Raw genomic sequence first — 20,325 nt, 5'->3', positions numbered from 1 at the left:
GCCCATCTCACTTAAGAGGCCGGGGGCCAGCGCTGTCCGGAGACACTTCTGGGTCACGTGGCCAGCGTGACGAAGCTGCTCTGGCGAGCCAGCGCAGCACACGGAAACGCCGTTTACCTTCCCGCTATAAAGCGGTACCTATTTATCTACTTGCACTTAAGGGTGCTTTCGAACTGCTAGGTGGGCAGGAGCTGGGACCGAAAGACGGGAGCTCACCCCGCCGCAGGGATTCGAACCGCCGACCATGCGATCGGCAAGCCCTAAGCACTGAGGTTTTACCCACAGCGCCACCTGCGTCCGTGTTAATAGGAATTAACACACACGATCATTTACAGTTGCAGCTTCCACACTCCTGCTTTATGAATGGGTTTTCTCTCAGCCTCATTTCATGATAAACCAGCAAAAATAGTTGTTTTTAATGTTATGGAGATGCCTTTCCCCCTGTCATTTTACTGTGCAAGGATGAGGGTTTGCAGTGGGACAGTGAGGACACTCAACACAAAAAGGAAAACATAAGAAACCCTTTATTTGTTTACAAGACAACTTTTCAATATGAAAAAGCAGGGATTTTTTTTCCTTTAAAAAAGAGTAAGATGAGGCAGGTAAGAAATGAGTGAGGAACGAAAGAGAAAAGATGCTGAGGCAACAAGCAGGAGATTGAAAAAGCCAGGCTTTGTGGTGGCAGTGTGAGCTTTCAGATGTATAACTCTGTTTAGGCAGATTCAGAACTAGATGTCCCTTTCCACTGGCTCAGCGATTCCTTGGAACAATATGGCTCCCTTAGCTACTTCCTACAGGTTGGATACTACAACAGAAGACTGATCTACATCAACAGCAAAAAAGAGGCTTAAAAAAAACCAAAACAGACATTTGAGTAGTCTCATGGATAAAGAGCTCACTGAAAGAAAACCTAATTCAGTTCCTCTTTCCTAATTCAGTTCCTCTTTCCGCAACCACCCAAAATATTCAAACATGGCATTCGCCAGCCCCTTTTTGGACGAATCTTTCTCCCATCTGCTCTATGTGTGCAGGTCTTTGCTGCCCTTTGAAGTGCTAACCTCCATCACTCCTTACTGATCTTCAGTCTTACACCTCCAACTTTTACAACTGAGCAAAAGCAAACTAAGCCATGGGTATTTCGGATTTGTAGCTACCTTTCAGACAAAGTATTTTTAATGGTAGTTATTTCTTCGAACAGCAGCTTCCCTTTTTGAGTTGCGGCACGACTCCCTCGCGATCTACTGCTGCTTGTGTTTATTCCGACTAAGAGTGCACCCAGAACTTTGGGCCCAGAAAAATCAGCAATGTCTCAATCTCTGCCTCAACCTTTGGTAGGGGTCCAAGTCTCAAAATGTTATTCAGGACAAAAAAAGAGAGTGCTTTGCTCTTTTCTCGTATGGCTCCAGGGCTTTTGAAAAGCCAAGGCAAGGAGAAAAGTTCTAATGAAATAGTTTGAAAGTCAGGCTTTTGGACATCATATTTGGCAAAATCAGGGAGAGGGAAAGAACCCTCTTTGGCTTTCACACCACTTTTGGCTGACTTCACAAACAAGAATAGGACACAAACATTCAGAGGCACAGACCCTGGAGGCAATGAGCATTAAATGAAGAGGCAGGTGCCTGGCATGCCAAGTGTTTTTATATTGCAGGCATACCATGTAGGTAAAGACATATAACCCGGTGGTTCCTGCAAAGAGAACTTGCATTTTGTTCTCTTGGGTCAACAAATGCCTTCTACGTTAATGTTGGTTGCTTTAAGGTGTTCCAGGGGCAAGATGATCCACTGACAGATTTTTTCAGAAACTAACATACAGGGAAGACCAAGCAGTCTTTAGAGAGTGACCTACTGGGGTAGGAATCCACCAGACTTCAAACCATTTAAACACCCATTCTGCAGGTTACCCCAAAACTAAACCCCAACTTCCTATTAGCAAATGCACTTTGAAACCATTGGCCTGTGGCTCAGATTAGCAGAAGTGAAATTATGATTTTCTACTAAAGCCAGATTGGACAGAAAGAACGAACCTTGCCTTTCAGGAACATGCTTCCATTTTAAAGTCAGCTACCTTTCTACTTTTATCTGGAATGCGTCCCCGTGTCAGAACTGATCCAACATCCTCACACCCTTTTGCAATTAAAAAGGCTCTCGGCCTTGTTGCTTCTTAACAGCTCACTTGATTAACTATGGCAGATCAGGGAAAGGAAACCAAACATCACTAGTGACAAAATATAATCATGGATAGACAGAACCTCTTCTGTCTTTTTCTGCCACTCTCAAGGGACTCTGAGCAGCCGTTTCATTGTTAAATCAGCCACAGGCTGTTCCCACCACTGAGAAGAAATGCAGAGAGGGTTAAAATGGAGAGACTGGCCCATTAAGAGACGCAGGAAGAGGTTGACAGGCTGGAGAGGAAGGAAAAAGAAACAGAACGTGGAGATGCAGGGTTTATGTTTTCAATTTTTATTTTTGTGCGGATTTATTGACTTTTCTGTTTTGTTTTCCGAACTGCTAGCAGACTCGCCTCAAGCTTCCTCCTCGGCCTCTTCGCCGAAATCCTCCTCTTCCTCCGCCGTGGCGTCTTGGTACTGCTGGTACTCGGACACCAGGTCGTTCATGTTGCTCTCGGCCTCCGTGAACTCCATCTCATCCATGCCCTCGCCCGTGTACCAGTGGAGGAAGGCCTTGCGCCGGAACATGGCCGTGAACTGCTCGGAGATGCGCTTGAAGAGCTCCTGGATGGCCGTGCTGTTGCCGATGAAGGTGACGGCCATCTTGAGGCCTCGGGGAGGGATGTCGCAGACGGCCGTCTTGACGTTGTTGGGGATCCACTCCACGAAGTAGCTGCTGTTCTTGTTCTGCACGTTCAGCATCTGCTCGTCCACCTCCTTCATGGACATGCGGCCGCGGAAGACGGCTGCGACAGTTAGGTAGCGCCCATGGCGGGGGTCGCAGGCCGCCATCATGTTCTTGGCGTCGAAGACCTGCTGCGTCAGCTCGGGCACTGTCAGGGCGCGGTACTGCTGGCTGCCCCGGCTGGTCAGGGGGGCGAAGCCGGGCATGAAGAAGTGAAGGCGAGGGAATGGCACCATGTTGACTGCCAGCTTGCGGAGGTCGGCGTTCAGCTGCCCGGGGAAGCGGAGGCAGGTGGTGACGCCGCTCATGGTGGCCGAGACCAGGTGGTTGAGGTCGCCGTAAGTGGGTGTGGTGAGCTTGAGGGTGCGGAAGCAGATGTCGTACAGAGCCTCGTTGTCGATGCAGTAGGTCTCGTCTGTGTTCTCCACCAGCTGGTGCACGGAAAGGGTGGCGTTATACGGCTCCACCACGGTGTCAGACACCTTGGGAGAGGGCACCACGCTGAAGGTATTCATAATGCGGTCGGGGTACTCCTCACGGATCTTGCTGATCAGGAGAGTGCCCATGCCGGAACCAGTGCCGCCGCCCAAGGAGTGGGTCAGCTGGAAACCCTGGAGGCAGTCGCAGCTCTCCGCTTCCTTCCGGACCACGTCCAGGACAGAATCCACCAGCTCGGCACCTTCTGTGTAGTGGCCTTTCGCCCAGTTGTTCCCAGCTCCGCTCTGGCCTGTAGGAGGCAGGAGAAGGGGGGAGAAACCATGACGCTTGGGCCAAGCTGGCTCATTCTCACAATCACACCTTCCGTGGCTTCCCAAGCCCACATCATTCACATTCGGTGTGTCTCCCTGAACTTAAAACTAGATACAGTCATACCTTGGTTTTCGTACAGCTTAGTTCTCGAACATTTTGGCTCCCGGACTCTGCAAACCCGGAAGTGACTGCTCCAGTTTGCAAACTATTTTCGGAAGCCGAATGTCCGGATGGCCTTTTGGATTGGCTGCAGGAGCTTCCTGCAGCCAATCAGAAGCCGCTCTTTGGTTTCTGAATGTTTTAGAAGTCGAACGGACTCCATTTGACTTCCAAGGTACAACTGTAAATCCTTTAGCCCCCCAGTAGCAAAGAACAACTCTCTTGGCGCAACCTGTTTTAAGAAAACCAACCCAGTGCAGCTCATATGCATCTTCTGCTTGGATAAGGCCAAGAAGTTCGCTACATGAATATGGCCCGAAACGGGGAAAGACGCCAATTATGGACTGTTGGGACTTTGCAAAAGCTGGAAGGACAAACCAATCCACCCAATGCTTGGAAGTGATCAGAGATGCAGCTCAAAGGGGCTATATCCACAGGGAACTATGTAACAATAATAATTTATATGCTACCTTGGGGGGCCTTACCCCTCTACAGCAGTGGGAGGGGGGATCTTGGTGCCCTCCAGATTTTGCTGGAATGCAAATCCCACCATCTCCGACCGCTGCCCATGCTTATCGAGGCTGATGGAGAGTTGGGAGTGGGAGGATCGCAAGTTCCCACAGCCCTGCCCTAGATGCGCTGCTCAGGCCATTGGGAAGTCTTTTAGAGGCAAGGCTTAACGTCATTTAAAATGCTGGTTTGGGCACTGTGCTTTTGGGCAGCTCACAGATTGGCCAATTGCCTACAAAATTTGTGTACGCAGCAGCGCTTCCTTTGCCAGGCTGATTACAGGGGGAGAGAACATGTGGTGAGAAATGGCTCCTGGACATCACTCCCTGTTACTCTCAAAGCCTGGTGTCTCTTGTGCACAACTGGGGGGGGGGGAGAGAGTAACAGAAGCAGAAAGAGGAATTGTGGCGTTTCCACTCTCCCTGAAACTGACCGAAAGTGCACACCCACACCTTCTCCATGAGAGCAACCTATTCTCTTCTCCTTTCCACGATAAAAGAGGCCAACCCAACTAGTTTACAGGAGGCATGTTTGCGGTCCTGTTGGGTTGAAATAAACGACAGACGAATGGCAAGTGTCATATGGGAGGCATCTACCGAGCATGTCTCGGGGAGTCCCTTTTATTGAATATTACAGCATTGCCACATATGTGCTCGTTGCTGATTGGTTAACACAAATACAAAGCAAAGGTTGTATATAAGCATCAATCATCAATAGACCAAAGGCTGGGAAAGGGAACACAGAATTGGACAGGCGTGAAAGCCTCCTTATTAAACTATAACTAGTGATTGATAATGCAAGACTTAAACAATTACTAATAATTAATATATATCATTCATCCGTGGATGTGGTCAACCAAGCACTAAGAACAGGTCAAGATGTAATGTTTACATGAACTCAGTGTGAACTGAACATTCTAGTGTGATGAAGGAATGTCTCAACTTAGAACAGTTTGCCAAGAGTCATGTGCAGAAGCAGAACTTCCCATCACGGTCCTACCCCCTTCCCTCCCAACTACAGATAGAAACAGCAAAGATTGAGATTGCATCTTACCAAACACGAAGTTGTCTGGTCTGAAGATCTGACCGAAAGGTCCAGACCTCACGGAGTCCATAGTTCCTGGTTCCAGGTCAACCAAGATGGCACGAGGGACATATTTGCCACCTGGGAGAAAGAAGGGCAAAGGATACCTGAGAAAGAGGACTGCAGTTTCCCATCCATGGCCCCTTCCATAACAGATACCATGTTGCTCGCTTCATATCCATTCAAATTAAATGCAAGCTTTTTAATGACCTTCTGGTTTATCAGTAGAATAGAATTGTAAGTCACCAAGGAGTTTTGAGAAGAAAAGTACATTAGAATACAAGATGTTTGCAAGAGACACTTTGGACAGTGAACAAATGTGTGCTGGGAATGATGACACGGCTTGAAGGCTCATTTGAGCTCAAGAATGGTTCATCTGTTATTTTACTGCCTGCACGTGGGGATAGCCTCCTATATAGATCCCTGGTAGGCAAAGTATCAAGGGATGAAAAACAATTTGAAGCTTATCCCTACATAGCAAAAGGAAGGGAGTAGATGAGGAGTGCAGCACCAAATACGAGAGAGAGGCAAGCAGCAAAATGGCACTGGAAAGCCTAGGGAGCTTTTGAGTCATTTCCCCTGCTCGTTCTGGTGGAAGCCTCCCTCGTGGTCCCTAAAATTCTGCTGGTTGGGTTATTCTGGCCCAGCAACACCTTTCCAAGCTCCATTTTGAGGCTTGCCTTCCCCACCCTCAGCAGGTAAGAGCTAGGAGCTTGCATTTAAATTACAGTGGTACCTCTAGTTATTAAGTTCCAGAGGTCCGTTCTTAACCTGAAACTGTTCTTAACTAGAGGAATGCTTAGTCTAATGGGGCCTCTTGCTGCCACTGGCACACGATTTCCGTTCTCATCCTGGGGCAAAGTTCTCAACTAGAGGTAACTCTTCCAGGTTAGCAGAGTTTGTAACCTGAAGCGTTTGTAACCGGAGGCGTTTGTAAACTGAGGCATTTCTAACTCGAGGTACCAATATATTATTTTTTAAAGCTAACACAATGAAAGATGAAATTCTCTAAAGAATGAAAAAGTGGCACAAAGCAAGCTCAGTATGACCCTGAAATGCACAGATCCAGTATACATGCCTTCACACTTGGGAAACTTTCCATATTCCCTTTTCCTACTTATACCTAGGACAAAAGGCACAATAATGAGAAGACATGGTAAGGGAGCCAGAAAAAAGGCAGGTTATTCAGATAACGAGTTATGCACGCTATTTGCAAAAGTAACTTTGTGAATCAAAATGTTCCAGAACACCTTGGGGGTGGGGAAAGAGATGAATACTCACCTGTGGCTTCATTGTAGTAAACACTGATGCGGTCAAGCTGTAGGTCACTATCGCCATGGTAGGTTCCAGTGGGGTCGATCCCATGTTCATCACTAATCACCTCCCAAAACTGCAGAGAAGAAAAGGAAGATTCAGGTTAATGGCTGTGGACACACCACAGTCATGGAAGCAGCACGACGTGGCCACAACACATCAGGAAATCAATTCTGGCTAAGGCAAGACATGCTTGAAGCCACATCAAGACTGGGTTAATGCAATGTGCTCTACCCTTCAGAAGCAGAAAGCATCCAGAATGCACCAGCTAGAATATTTAGCAGGACCATCCTGCCATATGGCCGCTGGTCACCATTTCGCTCCCCAACACAATTCAAAGAGGTGATTTATCAAAATGGATTGGGCCCAGGATACCATTGGGATCTCCTCCCACGCTCGCTACCCAGCCCACTCTCCAAGATCAGAAGGAGAGGGCCTTCCCTTAAGATTGGAGACACAGTTGAGGACAATGACAATCACAAGAGGCAGGGCCTTTTTAGTTCCTGCACCAATATCATGGAAGACTGCCGTGTGCAGCGTGACTAGCCTTCTCTGGTTGCTTTTCACCTGTTTGTAAACAGGGAACACTGTGCAACGGATTGCTGTATGTGTGCGGCACCCACAAGTGTTTCTCCACGTTGCAAATGTGCCCACAGGCCCAAAATGGTTAGCAGCCCCATCTTTCTAAAAACAACAACAAAATTTTAATGACAGGAACGCAGCAGTCTTCATCTAGCAGCAGTGCTCTACTGCAGTGGCGAGAGAAGTGGACTCTGCACATGCTCAAGAGCTACTCCTGACCACCTCTGGCTGTTCCAGGTCGAACCTGAGCACTGAAATCTAGTTCTGTGGCCCTATGTCAGCTGAAATCAAGACCTGGAATACAGATTTGGGTAAAGCAGGAATACGAGTGGGAGAGCGAGAGAGAGAGAAAATGCTAGACTCCTTCCACACTACCTTAAAAGGAACATCTCCGCTCCTCTCCCCCATCCAGTCATCTTAAAGGAGAGACTGTTCATATCTCCCTCGGAGGCAGATGGGCTGACTCAGCAGCTGCAGCAGCCAACACAAGCCCTGCCTTGTTCTCCTGGAAGGCGAGCCATGGATGGGGAATGGCTTTGAGCTGCAGCTCAGTAGTGTCCATTGGCTTTCCCCTGATCTAGAAAAAGTAAACACCCTTCTCAAGAGAAACTAAGGGGGCACAAACTTCATAATCAGAGCCTCTCTCACACACACATACCCTGAAAGCAGCACCCCAATACATCCTTCTCTCTATTTTATTCAGTTACGGTTCACTTCTAAGTGAAGTTGTGTTCTCACTCCCAGAAGGCCTTGCTCCATTGCTAGGAATCAGAGGGACGCCATTTTGTTTTAAAGCAAACGTCCTTCAACAATGGGGCCCCAGATGTCATTGGACTACAACTCCCACCAGCCCCACTCAAGCTTAAGTCGGTGGTTAAGGGGTGATGGGAATTGTAGTCCAACACCACATAAGGACCCAGGGAATAACGTTGCTCCAAACCACAATTACAAACTCTTGCCTTGTGAAATCCATCAGGCCGATAGTTTCACATTGAAGAGGGCAGTGTTTCTTCAAACTACCGGTCCAGCCTATTAAAGTGCATTGTTGTCTCAAGAACAAGCGGTTTCCAACAGCTGAGGCCACCTCCTTCTTGCCCTGCACTTGAGCCATCGCCCACCCTCAGTAAGAGGCAATTCTGATCAGAGGCCATATTTAACAAGAGATGGGGGGCCTTTTCTGCAGTGGCCCTACATCTCCCCAACACTACCAGCTGTGATCTGACAGGCCCCAATACTTCAGAAGGGCCTTTATGTCTGCTTTTTCTTGAGCTGTGGTCCAACTGATGGTTTTTCTTGTATTTTTGGCTGAATGTTTGTTGCTTATTTTCACTTTATTTATCAATTTTGTTGTCGTACTGTATTGTAACTGCACACCAACTTCAGAGCATCCACCCCAACCCAACCCACCAACAGTATTGAAGTATTTTAAATGGATAAACATGATGCTGGACTCATCTACTTCATTTCCCCCCCCCCTCCAAAATGTCCCTTCTCAGCAGCCAGCCCTAGAACCACATTCATGGCCTGCCATGCAGTGCAAGTTATGCTAGCGCTGGGCAGGGTGATTGTTAAAAATTATTATTAAATTACCTCACATGACATCTTGCCTAGCAATTTCCAAGTGGTTTACAGGCGTTTCGAAAGCCGCTGACATACCCAACACACCCCTGCGGTTTCAAATTGCAGAGAAACCTTGGTGTGGGTGGACAACTCATCTTTTTAGGGACGCTTGATCCAACCATTACTCTGTACTTTGGGAAAAACCACACACAAAACTTTTCCTCAAAGCACAACTTGAAAACCCCTGCCATTAGTCTCGCTCCCCTCCACCCGACTTCCTGGTCTTGAAAGAGTTTTGATTGATTGCATTTGAAGAAACTTGAAACACTTTGGATAGTCTCTCTCCCGCTCCTCAGAATTTGTAGCAAGCAATCGCAGTAATAAAATTAAGAGAATTATATATCTAACAGATAATGCATTTGGGTCCTCTAACAGGAGGGTAAGAGAGATGCAATAAAGAGCAGCGGGAGGGAAATAGATCAGTATTGTATTAATATCAGAAAAGAGGAGTGAGGTTACAGGGAACTAGGCAGAGGGCCTTCTCGGTAGTGGCACCCGCCCTGTGGAATGCCCTCCCACCAGATGTCAAGGAAATAAACAAGTATCTGACTTTTAGAAGACATCTGAAGGCAGCCCTGTTTAGGGAAGTTTTAATGTTTGACGTTTTATTGTGCTTTTAAATTCCCCAGAGTGACTGGGGAAACCCAGCCAGATGGGCGGGGTATGTATGTGTAAGTATTATATTTTATTTATTTATTTATTTTTATTATCTTTATTATTATTATTACAGTGGTACCTTGGGTTAAGTACTTAATTCATTCTGGAGGTCCGTACTTAACCTGAAACTGTTCTTAACCTGAAGCACCGCTTTGGCTAATGGGGCCTTTCGCTGCCACCACAGCACAATTTCTGTTCTCATCCTGAAGCAAAGTTCTTAATCTGAAGCACTATTTCAGGGTTAGCGGAGTCTGTAACCTGAAGCATATGTAACCCGAGGTACCACTGTATTGGAAATTTCCAAAATGGCAGAAAGCCTTGATTGGGATAGGGAAGGGTTTTACAGAAGAAGAAGAAGAGAAAAGTTTTCCTTAGTTTGTGTTGCCACAGACCATGGCAAGTTTTTGCAACACGCTGCTCCAAAACACCATTGCTGCGTACCTGCCCCCTCACCCATCCCCACAGCCAAGCTGGCAATCAGGAAATACTTTGCGGGCCTGTTGAGCCACCAGCCTAGCTCCCGATTTAAATCTTAAGATCCTTGGCATGCAGGCATTAAATATAACCCCGTCAAGAGTGCAAGCCACCTGCTGCTGCTGAGGTTCTAACAAGGTGCACGTGTCTGAGACACACACTTATGGGTGTTGCACCTGCCAACATGACTACACACCACACACCTCCATTCCCATTAACCTAGCCGGGACAGACAACACCCCCCCCCTTTTCAAATGCCTCTTCCGCCCCCTTCCCCCAGCCCCAGGGTCTTCAGGCCAGCTGCTTCGAACATGAGCAAGGTCTCACACACATGCCAATAAGCTTTCAACTGCATGGACTGGACAGATGGCTGAGGTTAAGCTGCTTGTATCCGGCCTTTGCGGATCAATTCCCCAGTTGCGGGGGGGGGGGGGGATTAGAGCTCCTTCTGGAAGCTGGAAGTCCCAAACAGGAGAGAAGAATTAGTTGAGAGAGCCCAATTAGACGCAGAGAAGGAAAACAGGCATACCCAAAGGCCAGCGTGAATGAAATAAAAGACTGTTTCCACTGGTGGGGGCAGGACGCAGGTTAAGAGCAGGAGAGAGAAAAACAAAGGTATCTTGTGAATTAAGATAGGGAGCAAAGGCCAAACATTAGGACAAGCCATGGGCTCTGGACCTCTACTTATTGCAAGCAACACAGGTTTCCGTCAGCTACTCAAACATTCAAGACTAGGCAGCTGAGATACAAAAGCGGAGCCCCCACTGCTGTTCATGAAAATTACACAGTGTTTTTTGCATCTCAGCTCGCTGTTGTTTTTTTTAATGGCTCTGTAAAACGCCCACAAAACTAGGTTGTCTGGGTAGTACATAAATGCAAGAGATATATATGCACTTGGGGTTACTTTATCCTGAGATAAGGTTTGGAATCTGACAGGGGCAGGAGGAAATTTGGCAGTGATAAATTAATATCCCGCACTGCCTGGTGCCTTCCCCCTAGTCCAGATAAGAGCAGAAGCTATAGGGCGATGCAAGAAGGCATTGGATAGACTCAGCTGTCTATCCTGAACAAGGTTTCCTCTAATCTTGGAACAGAAGCCCGATTCTGGAGTTGGAGCCCTACAGAACCACTGAGATGTTAGTCTGTGATCATGACAGGTGATGGCATCATGACCCATCTTGCCTGCACCCCCAAGATTGATAATAATAATAATAATAAAATTTTATTTATATCCTCACTTTATCCATCAAACAGGACGAGTTGCCCCCTTGCCTAAGCTTGCTATGTTGGAGAAGAGAGCAGAGTTCATTGAGGAGTTGGGAGACAAAAACTATGAAAATTATGTGCAAATCCCTGTGTGTGTGTGTGTGTGTGTGTGTGTGTGTGTGTGTGTGTCTCTCTCTCTCTCTCTCTCTCTCACACACACAGCCCACATCCCTCATGGAGGCCCTTCACTTCTATAGAAATCAAATCCAGCAGGGAAAGGGTTACTATACAGCCCCATCTGTCCATCCCGTGATGAATGGGGAGGGAGGCCCCTTAAGCTGCCACAGGAGTCCGTCTCATGGTCTGGGGAAAACAGAAATCCATTTTCCATTTCTGAGGATGCCCCCCCCAATCACCTCCCTTTAGGCCACAGCTGTGGGTGGTTGGACAAAACATTCCACACATTTTTCAGCGCCAGGGTATTGGTTGACTGGAGGGACACGGACTGGCCAAACCACCCTTACACACACACACACACACACACACACACACACACACACACACACGCCCCCCAAGGGACTCTCTTACCAAGACAGCTGCTCGGAAGGAAAGGATAACTGAGGAGGCGGACACAGCAGACCTTAACTCTGCCCTGGAAAAATTAAAACAGCGCTACCGAAGTTCAATGGGGGACGCAGGTGGCGCTGTGGGTAAAAGCCTCAGTGCCTAGGGCTTGCCGATCGAAAGGTCGGCGGTTCGAATCCCTGCGCTCCCGTCGTTCGGTCCCAGCGCCTGCCAACCTAGCAGTTCGAAAGCACCCCCGGGTGCAAGTAGATAAATAGGGACCGCTTACTAGCGGGAAGGTAAACGGCGTTTCCGTGTGCGGCTCTGGCTCTGGCTCTGGCCAGAGCAGCGATGTCACGCTGGCCACGTGACCCGGAAGTGTCTCCGGACAGCGCTGGCCCCCGACCTCTTGAGTGAGATGGGCGCACCAACCCCAGAGTCTGGCAAGACTGGCCCGTACGGGCAGGGGTACCTTTACCTTTTACCGAAGTTCAAGGGATTTTCACCCTGTGTGAAATCTAGTTACCCAACGTTGATGAAGGGAGACATATTCTGGGTTTTTCCTCACAGAGCATGAAGGGCTTTTAAATTCTGGAGGGACATTTACAAGATTGCTGCCTGTTTCTTCTACTCAAGAGAAGGCAGCCAGGAGCTCAGCACAAGCCATCTTTGGCCAACTAAGAGCCTGTTCTAACAGAGCGTACAACTACAGAGGGAGAGCAGCCACCGTGGTCAATAGCCAATGATAGCCTTTAACCTTCACAAATTTGCCTAACCCGTTTTGAAACCATCCGGTTGGTTTCATAGTTTAATGATCTGCTGTGTGAAGCACCTGCTCTGTCCTGAATCCTTCACCATTCAGCTTCATTGCATGTCCACGGGTTCTACTACTTTCTCCCGTGTCAAAAGTTCTCTCTCCTTATGCACCTCAGCTGCAATCTGGTTTGCCTGTGAAGCAGATTATGAGACAGAGAAACCTTCTGGAGGAGCCTCTCTTGCTGGCTCACACTGGGAAGAAGGAGGTTAAGAGAGAATTGCCCAATTTGACTGCATGGGAGAGAGCCCAAGGGCCAAGTTAAATCCTCCAATGCTTGTTCAGTTAAAGACATCCTTCCCAGACATCCTCAATTATCCGAAAGGCTCCCATGAAGAAAACAGGGCACACTTCGTTTTCTATTACAACAGATGGCAAGAACAATGGGTGGAGGCTGCAATGAAAGATTTCAGGTAAACTCTAGGAGAAACTTCCTTAAGGTAAGAGGTGCCAAAACAGTGGAGCAGACCGCCTTAGGAGAGATGGTGGGCTCTCCTTTGCTGGAGGAATAGGAACCAGGGAAGCTGTTGATGAAAGATCCTGCACAAAGTATGAGGTTGTGATAATCCCATCTGACTCCTTGAAGTGTTATGATTCTAGGGCAGGCTTCCTCAACCTCGGCCCTCCAGATGTTTTGAGACTACAATTCCCATCATCCCTGACCACTGGTCCTGCTAGCTAGGGATCATGGGAGTTGTAGGCCAAAAACATCTGGAGGGTCGAGGTTGAGGAAGCCTGTTCTAGAGCAAGGAATTGGCATGGCCATTTCCCAATGCCATAGCAGGGTCTCGCAATTACTTTAAGGCGACTTACTTACCACTTAAGTCATCCTGTCATTCACAATCAAAGTGGCTGAAGTAACTTTTGCTACGTTTCCCAGGCTTATAAAAGGATCCCCCCCCCCAAACTTGTGTGGAACAAGGGATTGTAGCTATTCCAGATTAATGCAAAGTAGAATCATGGCAACTGCAGATGTGTAAAGGCAATCTTTTCTGCCTCGCTAGCTCCCGCCTCAAAAAGGGGGGAGGATTAGAGTACCAATCTACCTAGCTTTGAGGACAATTAATGGACGCTGAGATAATTTATGTAAAGTGCTATGTGATCATGCAGCACTGTCTCATAAACATGGTTGTTCTAATCTTTTAAAGCAGCATTATATGCCCATGTTTTGAGATCACTCCCATATAGGTTAATATTTAACATTAACTGCATTTTTGTTCTAGTAGGTAGATTAAAGACCTACGGTTATGTAAGCACCTGCTATGTGTATCAGCTACTGCTATTGGGCGATTAAAGTTATCATAGAGTCCTCATGTGATCAAGTGACAAGGCCACTGTGTAATGCTCACAGGCATCTCACAAGGATCTACGTCAAAAAGGATATTTTAAATATTTCAGGCTCCACCGTTACGAACAAGAACAAACTGTGGCAGGGGTTCGTTTAGGAGCAAGGCAGGCTATATTCTCATACTGCAAAGAAATAATTATCAGGAACCTATTTCCCAGACCACCTCAGATGATGCACTGTGAAAATATCCACGGCTCTGTGTCATTCCTTCCCCAAAAAAGGCATTAACCCTACTCTGGGCATGCTCAGAGCATTAGCAGATTTCTATATCCTAAAAGGGACCTGCATTCCTCATTCCTTTAATAGCTGAAACAGAACAAAAATTGTAGAAGGGAGTTTATGGTGTGTTAGGGAATGCTTGCACTACCAAAGCCATTATTGGGTTTTATATGGCTTACACCGCCATGGCTTGCTTCAAAGAATCATGGAGCACAGCTGCAGTTGGTTCAATCCCATGGAATATCCAAGGAGGGCTAGGAAAAGATCCCCTCTCTTAAATCCTGGAGAGCTTCTCCCATCCATGCAGAGGATCCTGAGCTAGATGAGGCAATGCTCCCATTCAGTAGAAGGCAGCTTCCTTTGTTCCCATGGGAATTGTGTTTTATGGTCCTCAGAATCCAGTTAGCATCTTCCCCAACCAGCTAGTTGGACGCAGCCTTAAGTCCCAGATGGCTGGGGTTGATGTGACCTGCAGTCCAACAGCACAACTGGAGGACACAAAAGCAAGTAAAAGCTGCCCTGAGGTCAAGGTGGAACAGTGCAGACATGACAGGCTGCGGCCTAGTCACATCCCCCCCAAACACCATTCAGGGACAGGTATATCCTGTAGGGAAAGAGGAGTGAAGAACAGAGAAGTTAACCATGAATCAACAGACCATCTATACTTGCCCAACTCCAAACTTAATATTGTCTTATCGTTGAGTGGAGTGGGTGTGTCAGGGAAGAGAGGGACAGTACATAGAAAATGAATTTTGTTGTGACCAAAAATGTTCTCAAAGCAAGAGAGGGGAACCCCAGGCCTGGCAGTGGGAAGGTTAAAATGCATGCTAATCTTTTCTTAACTCATTCCATCATGAAGACCAGAGTCAGAAACGCAATGCTGTTTCTACCACTGCTGAAGGAGGTTGTACTTCAATTCGAAAACATCCGCTATTTTCTTTAGAGAATTCCCTCCCCAAGATAGTGGAGATTCACAATCGCTTCACACATTTTGATTTTTAGACGTACATCTAAAACGTAGCATGGAAGAGAAATCTAATAATCTCTTAGCTGAATTCAGAGCCAGAGTTGAGTGGCCAACATTGGTTAAGTTAGAAAACGAGGCAACAAAACAAACTCTGACCCTACAGCTCCCTTCTTCAAATGCCCTATTGAAGTTACCAAGGCTGCTTTAAAGCTTTGCCTTTAAAGCGAATTCTTCCCCTCAAAGAATTCTGGGCACTGTAGTTTTTTCAGGGTTGACTGGAATTGTCACTGTGTGGAGTTAACTACAGAGCCCAGAATTCTTTGAGGGTCAGTGTGCTTTAAAGGTAGTGCAAGTCACACCAAATTGAAACTAACACCCTTGCAAAACATTTTTTTAAAACCCACAAAGCGCTAACTTTAAACTAAGCTACTTTTTGTTTTACAGTAATCTCTCGAATTTATCCGTATGGCCAAGTTTGCTTGTTTAAATGGAGAACGTTAAAAAAAGATCTGTTCAAAAGATCTGACAGCTTATGTCGCCTTACAATTTGTCCCACTTGAGGGCTCTGGCTTAGTTTTTGTCTTGATGGCTGTGCCAAAGCAACTCTGGATGCCTGTGTGTGTGCCATTTGCTGGCCAAACACACCCAAGGCACTGCAGAGCCATGAATTTTTAAATACACCAGGGGCGGGGGGCAGACTCACATGGTCTGGCCTCACCCCGCTGCAGATCCAAGCTGGCAAGAAACTATATTTTTTATAATTAAAAAAAACCACAACAAGCTAAGCACCTACTAGAATTGGCAGCTCTAAGAAGTTCCAGAATATGTAGCTCTGGTAGGAAGTTTTTGCTCAAAGGAGGGGGGGGGGCACGTTCCAAAATTGATGCTCGTTTTGTAGAAACATATGGCAACAATGCACCCAAGGAGAGTTCTTCGGCTCGACTGTGGGAGACAGAACACGCTCTCTCCTCTTTTTTTAATTCATCAGGTGCCAGCAGAGATGCGGAAACACGCCCTCCTGTCTACGAAAGAATGTGCCGCAATGTAGGTCACCCAGAGGTGAGCTGGGTGGGGCACCTGGGAAATTGCAGACACTGGGGTTGCCTGGCTTAGGTGGCATCTTCAAGCATCATCATAAAAGTGGTACCATTTTACTCATCAGCTCAGTATTCAGGTAGTGGGACCACAATCCCCTAGTATGAAAGATTTCCATAGTATTTTCTAAGCCCAGTGCAACAGGAAGAAGGCTGGCTAATCAGATTCTCTTTCTCTCCCCCAACAAAAGATCTACAGGGCAGTGCACCAAACTGGATGACTCTTGCCTGCAATTGCAACCTTGTGCCCTCAACCTCAATCTGTGTGTGTTTAAAATACATCATACTTTTTAACCAGACACACGTCAGATTGTAACCTCCCCAAGCTACAACTTTACTGACATTCCACCACATTCTAATAAGAGCAAGTGTGGTTTGCAGGTCAGGTTTAAACCTTAATGCCATCCTTTAATACATCTGGGTTTGGTGGCTCTTCTTCACACACCCCATATTAATGAGTAACTGTCGCTCATTTTGCAGTGGTGGCAAAACCTGCCTTCTGCCCATCACAATGTGTGTAGACGTCTCTGTGATCTCCCCTAAGGGTCCCTGTTAAAAGCCATGCACACACATCCAGTCTCGCACAAAATGGAGCATCTGACCAGTGTAAAATCCACCCACACTGATCTGACCCCTTCCAATTCTACGGTTTTATGGAAGATAATTAAGCAGGCAAAGCTCTAAAAATATTGCCTTTAGGATTACGACTGCACCCCTCATTTAAGGTGATAAAATGTGGGAGGAAATCGTTCCTTGGTGCAATGTAGATTGACATAGTAATATGCAAGCTTTGGACCGCAGCAGATATATATATTTTTTTGCCCAAGTGGAGAAGTGTCATGTGAAAAACCAAAGCTTGCACAGTTCTTTTACAACTACCAAACTCTTGACAAGATGCCCTTTATTTCTTTTACCCCTATTGTATTAGGGAAGCGTATCAGCCACCCAATTATTATTTTTTTTAAAAAAGCTTATTCCTTCATTTAAAGATGTACCTCACAATAGCTCTGCACCATTTTGATTGTAATTTACACCAGACAGAAAGCGAGCATTGGAAAATATTTACTATTTCCCGTTAAAAAGCACAAGGAATGTAGGGTCCTGGTTTGCAGAGAAGTGAAAATCCAAAATTCCCCTTTATTTTACTTCATTTGCATTGTGGGGAAGGGCTAGCAGCCGAGCACAGGATGCCCTTCCATTGTTCCCAGCTCTACTGTAAGGGACACACCTTAAGAGCTGTCACTCCTTGCAGGTCTTGCCTAGCATACAAATAAGACCGCTATCCTCCAATCTGCGGACGCAGTACTACAGTCTTCTCTTTTTTTGTTAGTATGGCTTGAAGCCCAGCTCAAGTTGACCGGGCTCCTTTATTTTTTTGCTTGGAAGATGCTCTTACTATTCAAGCCAGCAAATGGAGAGATTTATCTTGATGCTCCCGACAGATGGGAGAAACCACAAGATTGCTACGTTTTTTAGGTCACACACACAGGCTCAATCTTGGTTTCTGCAGCAAGTAGTGCTAGAGAGAGTGCTACAACCCCTCCTCCCTCCCTTTGCTAGAGAGAGAGAGAGAGAGAGAGAGAGAGAGAGAGAGAGAGACCCACCCACCCAAACCAGACAGCAGCCATTACAGGCACAAAGGACAGAGAGTGGTGATGTGGCTACGAGACAGTCATCATTCCAAGGCAATTTGCAATAATGGGAAGGAAGAGAAGTAGCCCGGGAGCCTCGACACGGGAGGGAAAGAAGCTGGGGAAGGAAGGATCAAAGAGCACCCAGAAATTTAAAGTGGGGGGGGGGGGGAGAGCAGAGCAAATGCGCCAGCCTTCCAGCCATGTGCTCCTGTCTCGCAGACAAAGGAGGTGGAAGATGGTGGGCGTGCCATTCGGCGCCAGAAATGGCATTTGCTCAGCAGAAAACGGGAAAGGGCGCGCGGGGGAGGGGAAAGGCGAAAAAAAAAAAAACTAGTTTCTTTTTTTAAAAAAAAAGTCACGAGGCGTTTTATTTCAATGAAATAAGATACCAAGAATCCAAATCGTGCTCAGCAACATTCGACGGGCCACTGTTGCAACAAAATCACAACAGAGACCGCGCGGTTCCTTTCTCCCTTTTTTTTTTTTTTTGCACACAAAAGGATACTCTGACTGCGCCGGGTGGGGGAGGGGAAGGATCAGCTCCCACGTTTCCACGAGGGTGGGAGAGGCAGAAACGTAGTGGGGCATTACAGCACAAACTCTGCAGCCCCCCACCCCTTTGAATCTGGGGGTGGGAAAAGCACCCTCCCAAATCTAAGATTACAACGAAGCTCTTGCAATTGACCGGGGGGTCCCGGCTTTGCGGCCACCAACCTACTTTGCTACTAAATAGCAGCTTTTTCAAAATACACCCATGATCGAGTTTCGGCCCCTTTGCTTTTATATCAATAACAGTGTCGGTTTTTTGTTTTGTTTTTTAAGCCATTTTCTTGGGAGAGCATCGGAGGGGCTTTTTGTTAAGCAAACAAAAAGCAAACCCTAATATATATATATTTTTAAAAGCAGAATCCGCCCAAAGCCAGAAGGAAGCCGGGGTGTGGCGAACAACCGCGTGGTTCGCGCTAATCTGGTCCATTCCGTTGCAAGGAAGAGAAACCGTATTCTGCGCCTTGCACTTTAAGGAGCTGGCAGAGCTGAGCCTCGATCAATTCCGCGGGGGGTCTTTTTTTTGGGGGGGTCAAGCCCTTTGCTGGAGATATCCCCCCCCTTTCTCCAGCTGTGTCGTGCACGTTTTTGTCTCCCCACGCCTACCGATCATTCGAGACCGTTGCCCCCCTACTCTGCCGCTTTTTTTACCTCCGAAAAAAAAAATCTCCCCATCCCACCCGCTATCCCTTTAGGTTAAATGATCAATGCATGCATATCTGTGCATTTTATTCGGGCCAATTGCCACCCCAGGTTGAGAACAGGAGAACACGGTGGCGATGGAGCAGCCCGGGCTTTTGCTCCCCGCCTCCTCTTTCCCCTCCCAAAAAATTCAAATCGCACCTTCGTACGGCAGCCGATTTGGCGCTTAAATCTACACGCAACGTTAGACCGATAGATCAACTGGCGCGCGCGCGCGCTCGCCCAACCCCACCACGCCGAGCGAGCGGGAATGGGGAGGGAGGAGATAATACAGCTTTTCTGGTTGACTCATCCGCCGAAGAGTCTAATCCCGTTAATTTTAAATCGCGGCATTTATTACGGAAAGACGGCACTCCTCCTCTTCCTTATTTTAGAGGAAGGTCTTTATTTTTATTTTTTGTAACCCACACACCAGTAAACATTGCTTTATAAAGCAAGCCCAAAGGCAGACACAGATACCCACCCACCCAAATCCTTTCCACCCGGACAATGGCTTCGCCTACACAGGCAGCCAATGCACTTTCTAGAGAACCGAAAGAACGCCGCACGGCGTTAGAAAAATCGGATTATATTTAGCAACGACCACACGCTGAAAGCAAAACAAAAAAAAAAGGTCAGAGACTCCTGCTACTGTCCTTATTTTAAAATTAAGCGCGCCGACGTGCAAAGCGAAATATTATGCCACCGTGGCAGGTACCTTAACCCGTTTTACCGAACTGCACCGCTGCACCCCTCCCCCAAAATAGGATCTGTTGCGTTCACGCGAGAAATATATTTATGGCATCCTCACCTTAGCACCGATCTGGTTACCACATTGCCCAGCTTGAATGTGGACGATTTCCCTCATTTTGCTTGGATTTTATTTTTTAAAAAAATCACTTCCCCACACTTTTAGTTTGTACGCTTAAAACGCCGCGGTTTGATTTTTTTTAAAAAAAGCACAGAACGTTGGGGAGCTCAAGGTTCTCTTCTCCGAACGCGGCGGCGGAAGCTGAACGTTCCAAAGAGGTTGGCGAGGGAGGCTGGCGAAAGCCAGACAAAGCTTTTATAAAGTAGCGGGCGGCCCGCGCTCTGATTGGCCGAAACGGCTCAGGGGCGCCGAACTGATTGGATGGCGGCGACAAGAGACACGTGGTGGAACGAGGGGGAAGGCCGAGCTGGGTGTGGCGGCTGATAGAGGCGCAGGGGGATGTTGGGAGTTGCGATTTTCCTTTTGTTGTGACAAAATG

General features: G+C 47.2%; 1 protein-coding gene and 1 long non-coding RNA gene across 3 annotated transcripts in view; both read right to left on the bottom strand.

Moving 5' to 3' along the window:
* Window positions 1–506: 506 nt before the first annotated feature.
* On the bottom strand, window positions 507–20,133 carry TUBB (tubulin beta class I). Of its 2 annotated transcripts, XR_013835229.1 has the most exons (5): window positions 19,887–20,133; window positions 6,637–6,745; window positions 5,326–5,436; window positions 1,583–3,580; window positions 507–1,154 (listed from the first exon to the last, which is right to left on the bottom strand). XR_013835229.1 is itself a non-coding variant. In XM_079963698.1 (4 exons), exons 1-4 carry the CDS (start codon window positions 19,941–19,943, stop codon window positions 2,523–2,525), a joined length of 1,335 nt encoding a protein of 444 aa, XP_079819824.1. In that variant the 5' UTR covers window positions 19,944–20,133; the 3' UTR covers window positions 507–2,522. The 2 variants fall into 2 exon arrangements, 1 of the variants encoding a protein (XP_079819824.1); XM_079963698.1 differs by having other exon boundaries at window positions 507–3,580.
* LOC307209207 overlaps window positions 507–20,325 on the bottom strand; it is a 232,941-nt gene continuing 213,122 nt past the window's right edge. Inside the window, exon 2 of the long non-coding RNA XR_013835421.1 lies at window positions 507–1,078. This is a non-coding gene — a long non-coding RNA (uncharacterized lncRNA). The remainder of the gene's footprint in view (window positions 1,079–20,325) is intronic.

This window comes from Podarcis cretensis (genome assembly GCF_951804945.1).
Source record: "Podarcis cretensis genome assembly, chromosome: 2".
Taxonomy (NCBI): Eukaryota; Metazoa; Chordata; class Lepidosauria; order Squamata; family Lacertidae; genus Podarcis; species Podarcis cretensis.
Note: the sequence above shows the minus strand (reverse complement) of the source record. Positions and strands in the feature narration are given on the sequence as shown.

Excerpts from the sequence above, each read along its gene's own strand:
- TUBB (XM_079963698.1), bottom strand. The coding sequence starts at position 19,943 with ATGAGGGAAATCGTCCACATTCAAGCTGGGCAATGTGGTAACCAGATC. Across the intron at positions 6,746-19,886 it reads GTAACCAGATCGGTGCTAAG|TTTTGGGAGGTGATTAGTGA; the intron begins GTGAGGATGCCA and ends TCTTCTCTGCAG. Across the intron at positions 5,437-6,636 it reads TTACTACAATGAAGCCACAG|GTGGCAAATATGTCCCTCGT; the intron begins GTGAGTATTCAT and ends TCTTTCTCCCAG.